Raw genomic sequence first — 11,078 nt, forward strand, 5'->3', positions numbered from 1 at the left:
AAATGTTAGTCAGCCAGACAGTGATTCATTGTTTCTGAATCGTTAAATTATTGGTATTCAGAACATTGTGTGCCTGCCGAACACTTAACAAGGAAACGGATCAAACGGGATCACCTCTTTATAAAAGCCAAAAGGAGTACACAAACCTAAAGACGTAAAAAAAATTTTTTATTTTGATTGTATTTAATTGTCAAAAAATGTGAAACTGCTTTGAAGATGACAGCACACAAACAATTATATACAGGATACTTGGAGACACTTCTGCACAGAAATGTTCAGAAAACTTTAATTTGAAGTCTGGGTCAAGTCTGAATTCTGTTATGTTTATCGTATATGTATATATAAAATTTAAGAAATACGATGTTTGCCTCTTTCTTTCCCACCAGCCACAAGGCCTCGGCGTCTCGACTCGTTCGTCCAGCAGGGGGCGGTAACGGGCGTCAGATGGTTTTGTCGACTGATCTTTAAACAGCACGAAGAAGCGAAAGAACGCAGCAAGAGGGTCTGGCTGCAGACATATGGGCGAGTGGAGCTCCACTCAAGAGCGGAAATACGTCACCTCCACTAGCGACGCCGCCCGCCATGTTGGACCGGGCCACACTTTCCGTAGAATTACGTCGCCTCCACTAATGACGCGGCCGCCATGTTGGTCCGGGTAACACTTTTACGTAGAATTACGTCGCCTCCATGGGGGCGAGTGGAGCTCCATTTAAGAGGGAAAATATGTCACTACCACCAAACTTTCGTTTTGTATTACTTGTTATATACACGTATAAAGGGTGCGTTGCCAATTATGTCACCTCTTTGTACGTAATGTTAATATGTTCTGTACTTTTATCTTTGTTACTTTTACCTAGTAGAAATAAAAATATATATATATATACTAATCTTTTACGGTTTATGACAAGACAGCATTTTTTTATCCTATTTTTATGCACTACAGACATCAATTTGTTCATGTTTGTTTTACCAGTGTACAACTGCCAATGTAACATTCCATACTTTTTAGAAAGTTAACCTTGTGTTTTTAATATTTAGCAGTGAAAAATAAATGAAATATTAAATAAATTATTAAAATAATACCTCAACCAGAATTATGTGTTGAATTTTGTATTTTAATCAAAATAACAACATATACAAAATAACCACAGTAAAATAATGAAGAATAACTTCCACAATTTAGAAGTTTTAATGGTTTTTGAGTAATAATAATAATTAACACATCTTACACTACATTGAAAACACATGAACTGCAAGTGACCATAATTGTTCCTGTAGTAACACAATGTGTTCACATGCACGTACACGTTACTCTTCAAGACCTCCATTGTCTGTGAAGCAATCCCAGCTACAGTAGCCAGGGTGGTCATCTGAGGAGTAAAACCCCAAAAGCACTCCTTGTTGACCATTTTCCTGGTGACCAGCCCCACAGTCTTTGTGAAGCTGGCTGCACTGTAGGCGACTGCACCTAGAGATTATGTACGGCTTTCTGTACTTTAGATAGTGTCTCTTTAAATATCTTCACTGCACCTGTTCAGTATCAACAAAAAAAAAAAGTTTCATGTTAAAGAAATGGAAGAGAGTGAGATTACTTAGTCTAATTGTTATAGCACAAAAACAAGAGGGTTGACCACACTTACTGAAGTCACCATCAAGCCAGCTGAAGTGTGCCTCCTGTTAAATATGCTCCTGACTGACAGTGTTGTTAAATCTCTGGCATGAACAATTACGTCAGATGGGTCAAGTTTAATTACAATACTGACATTTAATTATCATTAATGTTAAAGCAATTTACTTGTTGCTGAAGGTGCCTGGTCCACCACAGTTGTGCTTTGTTGTTCTGATGCATCTGATTGCTGGGCTGGGGACACAAAGAAGACATGAGCACAGCAAAACTGGAACAATACTTTGTCTGTGTGCTGACGTTAGGTAAATTCAACATAGAATAGTACTGCATCATTCACCTATGACAGTCCCAAAGCAGACAAGGTGATGGTGCTCGGAAGTTTCAGTCTCTATTTGTGGAGGTGTTATGAGGACACTTGATATACATTTGATCTGAAACAAAAAAAGTAAAACAATAGAATAACAGAACAACAAAATAGAAAAAATAAATATGTTAATGTCACATGTAAAAAGACCTTGACTTCTAAGGTGGCAACATACATTTAAAATGTAAAGAGTGCTGCATCTTCTATGCCAATCCTATCCCTGGAAGTGAATGAAAAATTAAATATGAAAACAACCTCCTCATATGACCTTTTTTAAATTATACAACAAATGCTAAAGGAATACACATACAAAACGATAGTGTCCTTTCATTATTCACTACGTTATTTTACCACAAGCCACCAAAAACTAAGTTACATCTATGCTATCCATCATGTACTAAAGGTAAAAATTTTAAGAGCAAACAATTAACAAATAAGTTTATCAGAAATTTATTATCCAAACTGTACTTCCCCAGTCAACTGAAAGTATGTTCTTCAAGAATTTATTGAAGAAGAGGCAAAGAAAATAAGGAAGCTTTATTTTACTTATCCAGTTCTTCCTAAAGCCAAAGAAGTAACATTTAAAATTCGAAAGGACATTTATCCAATCACTTCCTACAAGAAAGATTTAATTGGGAGAACAATTCATGCGGGTTCTGTGAGAAAGATATTGAAACTGTTGATCATATGTTTTTGAAATGTGAATCTGTACAGACTTTTTGGCTGGAATTTCAAAACTGGCTTCATTTCAAACAGATATCAATACACCCTTTGACTGTGATCTCAGTTAAGGTTGGAGTACTGTTGAAGGAAAAGATCCTAGACTTTTTGATAAATAACTTAATTACTTTGTGCAAATACTAGATTCATAGATAAGTAGATAAGTAAGATAAGTACGTTTTTAAAGGTTAAACCTCACTTCAGCGGATGGAAGAATGAACTAAAGATATTTGCAAAGTCTCTTCATTACAGGATTGACAGGAACGCACAGAAACTCTTGTATGCTTTGAACTAGTTTTTGTTGTTAGAATAAGACCCTAAGACATCTTTCTTTTTCTTTCCGTTATTTATTCTGTTTTATCTTATGGTGTGATTATTGTTATTTGTTATTTTTTTCCATCTTTTTTCTTTATATTTGTCTGTATCAACATTAATTATATGTGTTCAGTTGTTGAAATCTGGTGTAAAGGTTTGTAATTGAACTTGATAACTTAATAAAAAAACACATTGGACAGACACATTGATCTATAAATTACTATGTGGTGTATATATGATCAGTGGCCAGACATCAGCATTGCTCGCAATATAAATCTATAAATCCATAGTGTTTATTAATTCTTTTGTTAGTAATTTCACGTAAGCCCTGTGCGTTTTTCTTACACTGCACGTTACAACAGCGTCAGTTCACCATTTTAGCGATGCTGAGATAAAATTACCTGAGTTTAAGTTTGAAGTACTCCCGGCGACGCCATCTTGATGTTTTCAAGTGGAGGTGACGTATTTCCGGTTTGAGAGTGGAGCTCCACTCGCCCATGGTCTGCAGCCAGACCCTTCTCGAACGCAGCGCAGCGGCAGGAACATGGCGGACAACAGGGACAGAGGTTTACAAGATTACAGAAAGAAATTACTGGAGCATAAAGAGATTGACGGACGCCTCAAAGAGTGTGAGTGTGATGTCTTTCTATGCACGTCAGACTGTTATTGATCAGTTTGTCATCCTCTCCGACTGTTATTTGCTTTATTTCGGCGGTCTCTTCTGTAAGTCGCTTCGTCATGCAGTGCTGAAATCAATTAGCGGCTAATGATAACAGCTAAGATTACCGACAGATACCGGAGAAATAGCCGAATAAAGCTACGCACAGTATGTTTTCCACTGTTGGAGCCATATTAATGTCATGTACAATTAAATACCTTCGTTTCTTGCACAGTTATGCATGAGCAAACATTCACAATGAAACTTTCTTGAGATGTTAGTAACGTTACGTGTAAATAAACACTAACGTTAAGTTATTTCGCTTCATGATGACCTGAAACCTCTGTTTCAGTGAGAGAGCAGCTGAGGGAGCTCACTAAACAGTACGAGAAGTCTGAGAATGATCTGAAAGCGCTACAGAGTGTGGGACAGGTAAGATCTCAGCCAAATATACACCTGTGTTTTATCATCTCCGCAATGAACGAGCGGATGTCTGCGTTTCTCACGGTTTCATCGTCTCTTTAGATCGTCGGTGAGGTGCTGAAACAACTGACAGAGGAGAAATGTAAGTCCAGATCACTTTTATTCTGGTTTATAGTCTAGTCTGCTTTTCGTTTGTTAAATTGTTTCTTCCTTTGTAGTTATTGTCAAAGCAACTAATGGCCCACGTTATGTGGTCGGATGTCGCAGACAGGTGAGCGCATCGCTTGTACTTTACAATTAATCACTTTGTGTGATTAACAAATCCCTTGTCTTATTTGGCCGTGTAATGTTTTTTTTTTTTTCAGCTGGATAAAACCAAGCTTAAACCAGGCACTCGAGTGGCTCTGGACATGACGACTCTCACGATCATGAGGTGAGAACTAAGTTCAGACTCATTAAATATATATAGCTTTGCTTGTGCTCTTAGCGGGCGGTCAAGGTATGTTTGTGTGTCTGAAAGGGCCTTTAATATTAAACTGGCTTGTTTTATTTGAACGTTTTTTTTTTTTTAAGGTATTTGCCTCGTGAAGTGGATCCTCTAGTGTACAACATGTCTCATGAAGATCCTGGCAGCGTTTCTTACTCGGAGATCGGTGGATTGTCCGAGCAGATCCGTGAGCTGAGAGAGGTCAGAAATACACTGTCAGCTGAACAAATACACTAGCGCTCAAACGTTTGGAAGGCATCTCTTATTCTCACAAAGACTGCACTTATTTAATCCAAAACACACACATATATATGAATTGACAACATTGTGTGTGAATCTGACAGAACTGCATCGAGATGGCATCAAATCAGTTTTTCTTCCTCTGATTTAGACCACTTTCATATGTGGTTAGAAATCAAATTAATATCCACTCCAACTAGAAATGTTTGTGCATGTAAGTAAAATATCTTTATAATATGTTAGGTGGTGTTCATGAAGATCCTGACTGAAGTTCTAACTCTGCTAGGCTTGATTGTCAATATTTTAAACAGTCATCCAATGTAAACAGACAGAGTGTGTGTTTAAAGACTGGATTTGTGCATGGCACCATGAGCTTTACTGAAGTCATTAACTTGTCTTAATGATTATGAATGATTGATTCTCTTCTGCAGGTAATTGAGCTGCCTCTGACCAATCCTGAGCTGTTCCAGAGGGTGGGCATTATTCCTCCTAAGGGCTGCCTGCTGTACGGACCTCCAGGTCAGGCACCCTGTTATGCTTTGTTACTTCAGTTAAGTACAGAGATGTATGTTTTCACACAAAGTGTTGTACTTTTAAAGGCACTGGAAAGACTCTTCTTGCCCGAGCTGTGGCCAGTCAGCTGGACTGCAACTTCCTGAAGGTACGTTGATTTAGATGTTGTAAGAGACAAGACAACTGTTATGCAATAAGGTCATAGTGTTGAATAAAACTTGTTGTTCATCAGGTGGTGTCCAGCTCCATTGTTGACAAGTACATCGGTGAGAGTGCCAGGCTCATCAGAGAGATGTTCAACTACGCCAGAGACCACCAGCCCTGCATCATCTTCATGGATGAGATCGACGCTATTGGTAATGCTCCTGCTCACTGCAGTCCAAGCCATTCTTATAAGGCTGAATGGAAATGCAGTCTTTAACTGATTCAACACATACTTTGACTTTGAAGGTGGACGTCGGTTTTCTGAAGGAACCTCTGCAGACCGAGAGATCCAGAGGACTCTGATGGAGGTATGAAGGGGCTTTGTAACTAACCTTGTGAATTAAGCTGTTGAAATATATTTATTATTATTTGTAAACACTTTTTAAGAAGTTGTCAACTGCTATTTTTTTTTTTGCTAAATTGATACTTTTTACTTCTTAATGCTTAATTTATTGCTTTAATTTAAATCTTGCTATATATTAATGCAGAATTAATGTGATATGTTTGTGTCTGTCAGCTGTTGAATCAGATGGATGGGTTTGACACTCTGCATCGAGTCAAGATGATCATGGCCACCAACCGGCCGGACACTTTAGACCCCGCCCTGCTGCGTCCGGGCCGACTGGACAGAAAGATCCGTGAGTTTGACTTTTACTATCCTCCATCTTCACAATATTCAGTGACTGTGGTAAGACATCTCAAATTGAATTGTTTTTTTTTTCCCAAATGTATAGACATTGAGTTGCCCAATGAACAGGCTCGGTTGGACATCATGAAGATCCACTCGGGGCCCATCACCAAGCATGGAGATATAGGTTTATTTTTTTTTACAGCTGTGACTTATCTTTTTGTATTTTTTTTGGAAATCCTTATTTTTCCTCTGATCATCGTTTCCTTTCATCTCCAGATTATGAAGCCATCGTCAAGCTTTCAGACGGTTTCAATGGAGCTGATTTGAGGAATGTGTGCACTGAAGCTGGTAGGAAATGTTACACGCATTGCAATGTGCAAATCAAGAAGCATTAAAAGAATAGTTTGCATAAAAAAATGTAATCTGCTGTTGGTTTAAAGACGATAAATGTGCACCATGCTAATATAATTAGGACTACGACTTCTGATAATCACTTAATTTCCTTTGATAATCAGATAAAACAGTACATTTTGAGCATTTTATTTTTAAAAGTTCTTCTACTTTCATGTCCAACATTGCCCTCCATACAGTGTGTCAGTTGAAGGCTATGAAAACAACTGTAGTATATGTATTGATGTAGAATAAACTTCATGTGCAAAATAATTAAAACACGAACATTCAAAACCTTGCCCATTGTAATAAACAACAACAAAAGCAGACTAAACAGTCTCTCATCTGAACATAGTAATTACATTACATTCCTAGCTCATTGCAATAGTCCCTGCTATAGTATTTTAATGAGGGTCTAATAGCATTACGCTGACCAGCCAAACCTTGAAGCTTTGAGCCTCTAGAGCTCCTACAGTATTGTATGAGCTCTCCTCTTTATTGTCCAACAGGTATGTTTGCCATCCGTGCCGATCATGAGTACGTGACTCAGGAGGATTTCATGAAAGCTGTGAGGAAGGTGGCAGACTCCAAGAAGCTGGAGTCCAAACTTGACTACAAGCCTGTATAAAACACCGTTTTTTGTGCAAAGTATAAATTTGAGGGGTTTTCGGTCAGTAAACAGTACTGTCCATGGACACAACACTTCTTTTTCAATATTTTAAAGCATTCTGAGGATCCATTGCAATTACTACTACCATCAAGTGACTTCAGCTGTTCAGTTAATGCTTTGTTTAGCCCCAGTTTGAATATAAAAGGTATTTACCTGTTGGCCAAGTGTAGACTTCTGTGTAGAAATCTGTGTGATCAGTTAAACTGTGTGTGCCTGGCCTGCTTTTCCCCACATCATTAAAGTCAATGATTAAAGAAATTAGATAAACCCCCATGTTGTTTCCACAATATCTCTCCTAAACTCCGCAATGATTACTTCTGAAATGTATATTTGCTAGTTAAACCAACACATTGATGAAAATAAATAAATATTCTATTCAACTTAAAATCTCTATATACAAGTACACTCAACTTCAAAAGCCTAAAACTGACATAATTCTAGAAGTATCCATACTCGGGGATAAAGGTCACCTGCGTGCATCTCTTAATCTTAAAGATGATACATTTCCTTTTCTAGTTTAGCTTTTGCAGCAAAGGCTTGCTTTTAATACTGAGTTTACACAGGCTTAGTCTTCTGTTAAGTCCTCCTCCTCTTCTTCGTCATCACGAGCTGGTCGGTTAGCCAGAGCAAAAGATTCGAGGACAAATGCCCGGCAGATCGGACAGTGCTGGAAGTGGCACACGCAGCCGTCGCATACACATGCATGTCTGCATGGCAACAGCACTCTGTTTATTGGTGCGTTTTGACACACCACACAATCCCTGCCTTGAGCATCAGGCCACTCCCCTTCTGCATCAGACTCCTCCCACTTCTCACCTGGCCTTTCGGGCTGTGGCTCCGCCCCTTGAGTGCTAGTTGAAGGCTCTGTGATTCCAGACAAGTTGCTGTTGTCTGCTGACATGAAGAGAGGCTGTGGAAAAAGAATTGTTTTAAGCCCACAATCCTGCTCTAGACAAAGAATGGTGTATAATTAAACACTGTCCCATTTTGCTTCAGGGACACTAGGTGTTGAAGGTTAAATGTGATTAAAATGAGCGTACAAAAACTGATCCCAGAACAGAAGAAAATGACAATGTTGAGAATACGTTTTCATACCTTCAGGTCGTACAAATTCCCATGTGCCGTGAGAAGATACTGAAACAGGATCCTCGCAGAGAGTCTGTATTTGTCATCAGGAACGTGCAACACTGTCACACTGGCCACCTAGAAAGACCACAGAATAACAGACTTGATCGGTTTCCATCAAGCAAATCTGATACAGAAAAAAAATAAATGTGCTGCTTACAATATTGTAGTTGTCTCTGGTTTCTGGATTGGCAAGTGTCAACACAGCCACCAAGGGGTATCGATCCCGGGGAAGCAGCCCAAAATGGGTCACTCCGAGATCTGGCGGCATCTGAGTGAAGTATTCTTCTTTTTCTTCTTTATGTATACTAATGCTACGTGAAGGACAACAGGACACATTGTGTTCCATCACATTCATTTAAAATGCTTTTTTAGTCAAATTAAGGAGAGTGCAAGAGAAATAAGATGTGTTTTGTCTCCGGATCATATATTTAGAAAACTATATACATATATGCAATATTACAACAAATTCTACTACAAAATTTCAGAACTGTTTCACTACATTCACATTTTCTGAGTATTTTCTAGTTAGTTTCAAAAAATGTTGTGTATATTGTGTATATATATATATATATATATATATATATACATATACACACACACACACATAGCTACACAAAAACACACACTACAGCTAAAATATGCAGTCTTAAGGAAATTAATAGCTTTATTCAGAAAGGATGTATTAAATTGGTCAATGTGACGGTAAAGATTTATAATGTTAGAAAATATTTATTTTTCTAATATATTCTGATCTTTATTCAGTCTTCGCCATCACAAGTATGAATTGTTTTAAAATATACTAAAATAGAAAAAAAATTATAATATTGCACAATATTACTGTTTTTACTATATTTTTAATCAAATAAATGCAGCCTTGGTGAGACACTTAAAAAATCTAACCGGCCCCAAATATAAGTACATATTTTAATTTGAAAAATATATCATCATCATGACATAAAAATTTTCTTTTTTATTCGATTATGTATACAGTTTATTGTATAAAAATTATTTTGAAATGCAACCGACATATATGGTTTTATATGTTTTGTATACATTTATATACATTAGTCATGATGACTCTCTAGTTTACTTCTAATGTAAAGCCAGCTATATCTCTGAACCACTATTTTAAGAAGTCATATTTTCACATTCCTGAGAAGGATACTTGAAGCTTTGATGATGGTAGTAGTTTAATTCCAGAGCCTCTTGAAACTGCTCTGGTGTGCGGAGCCGGAGCCGGAGCCCACACTGGTGACTCTGAAGGGCCGCCTGGAGAGCCTGGACCCCACAGCCCCAAAAACAGCTCAGGACGCTGTCTTCAAGACAATACGGCCGCAAACTCACACCCTCTGACCAAATCAGAAAACACATGCACTTGCTGACTACATTTGACTCATCTGAACCAGATTCAACACTGTTACTGTTAGATCCTCACCAGTGACTGTCAAAGCAGCCGCAGAGCCCATCTCCAGAGCGAAGGGGTTGGTCACCTGCACCATCTTCCTCTCATTGACAGGTGTGAGAGATCCAGTCTCATCTGGACTGCGTAAAATGACCGGGACTTCAAATCCAAACCTTGACAGACCACACCAAAGTTAGTTAGACACAGATTGAGGATGTAAACATCAACCTCTTGTTTTTAAGAGGGAACTAGCTATCTTAATATGCACCTTACAAGTCCAAACTTAACCCAAACCGTCTAACGCTGGACTAAAATGCTAGTTTATCCTCATAAACACATGAACTCACCAGCCCAACACAACAGCCACAGTGATACTGAAACATACTGCTATGACAGTAATGTAAAAGAGAGGAGAATACTCATACAGCAGCACTAAAAACTCCGCAGCCATGCTTATAATGTTACATTAATACAGTGCGCATAAATGCCAGTACGTGTAATATTTTATTTTTATTTTTTTAAGTGCGGTATCTTGTATCCTGTGCAGTCTAGCGTTGGGCCAAGCAGGTACCTTCAAGAAATCACTAACGTAAACTTCCGGCTGTGACGGACGCTACGGTGGCCCAGAGGACCAAATCCGCACATGACTCCTATACAGTCACGCATAGGGAGGAGCGTTACAGCAAGCTAGTGAAGAGAAGTCCGAGTCATTCCGAGATTCGGCTCTTTCAAACAAATCGCTTCAATGAACCGATGAAAAATTATTCTGTTTTGTTTACGTCATTTTTTACAATTAAAAATGCACCTTCGTTCAAACAAAGATACTGGACATTACACTAAAGCGGAGCAAAATGTTATTATATTATTGTATATAATGCTTTAAAAAATAGAATAGTACAATAGGGTGTAAAATAAATCTAATAAATACTTTGTAAAGGTCACAAAACGAGTCTATGTCTATGTACAGCCTAAGAAAACAACACCATAAAGGAGTTTCATTCCTTTTTAATAAGCAAACTTCCATTTATGAAAATTTGGTCACGAATATAAGAAAATCAATAATTGCACCTTCCACCCTCTTATACATATTCAAGCCAAAAAGAACATTGTCCCATAAAAGTGAACAGTGAATATCTTCATTGGTAACTTTCTCTATTTCTGTATCTCTCAATTCCAAAATAGATGCCAACGTGGCTTCATACTACAGAAAGTAGTTTATATTATATTTATGCTTTTAAAAGCATATTACGTTTTATGACGAACACGGCGATTAGTTGTGAGGTTGTTTACTGTCATTTTTCATTAA

At 37.9% G+C, this 11,078-nt stretch overlaps 2 protein-coding genes across 3 annotated transcripts; one reads left to right on the plus strand and one right to left on the minus strand.

Moving 5' to 3' along the window:
- Positions 1-3,512: 3,512 nt before the first annotated feature.
- LOC113062997 (26S proteasome regulatory subunit 10B-like) lies at positions 3,513-7,510 on the plus strand. The gene is made up of 14 exons (XM_026233120.1): positions 3,513-3,655; positions 4,037-4,116; positions 4,210-4,249; positions 4,326-4,378; positions 4,473-4,540; positions 4,681-4,795; positions 5,266-5,353; positions 5,434-5,495; positions 5,580-5,703; positions 5,798-5,859; positions 6,069-6,189; positions 6,286-6,366; positions 6,459-6,530; positions 7,082-7,510. Exons 1-14 carry the CDS (start codon positions 3,571-3,573, stop codon positions 7,198-7,200), a joined length of 1,170 nt encoding a protein of 389 aa, XP_026088905.1. The 5' UTR covers positions 3,513-3,570; the 3' UTR covers positions 7,201-7,510.
- On the minus strand, positions 7,255-10,404 carry LOC113063000 (cell growth regulator with RING finger domain protein 1-like). Of its 2 annotated transcripts, none has more exons than XM_026233125.1 (6): positions 10,344-10,404; positions 9,806-9,945; positions 9,536-9,719; positions 8,528-8,675; positions 8,338-8,445; positions 7,255-8,152 (listed from the first exon to the last, which is right to left on the minus strand). In XM_026233125.1, the coding sequence occupies exons 2-6, from the start codon at positions 9,867-9,869 to the stop codon at positions 7,808-7,810; spliced, it is 849 nt and encodes a 282-aa protein (XP_026088910.1). In that variant the 5' UTR covers positions 9,870-9,945; positions 10,344-10,404; the 3' UTR covers positions 7,255-7,807. The 2 variants fall into 2 exon arrangements, with proteins under 2 accessions (XP_026088910.1, XP_026088909.1); XM_026233124.1 differs by having other exon boundaries at positions 10,120-10,398.
- Between the last annotated feature and the right edge of the window lie 674 nt (positions 10,405-11,078).

The sequence above is a fragment of the Carassius auratus genome, chromosome 45 (assembly GCF_003368295.1).
Source record: "Carassius auratus strain Wakin chromosome 45, ASM336829v1, whole genome shotgun sequence".
In the NCBI taxonomy this organism is placed as follows: domain Eukaryota; kingdom Metazoa; phylum Chordata; class Actinopteri; order Cypriniformes; family Cyprinidae; genus Carassius; species Carassius auratus.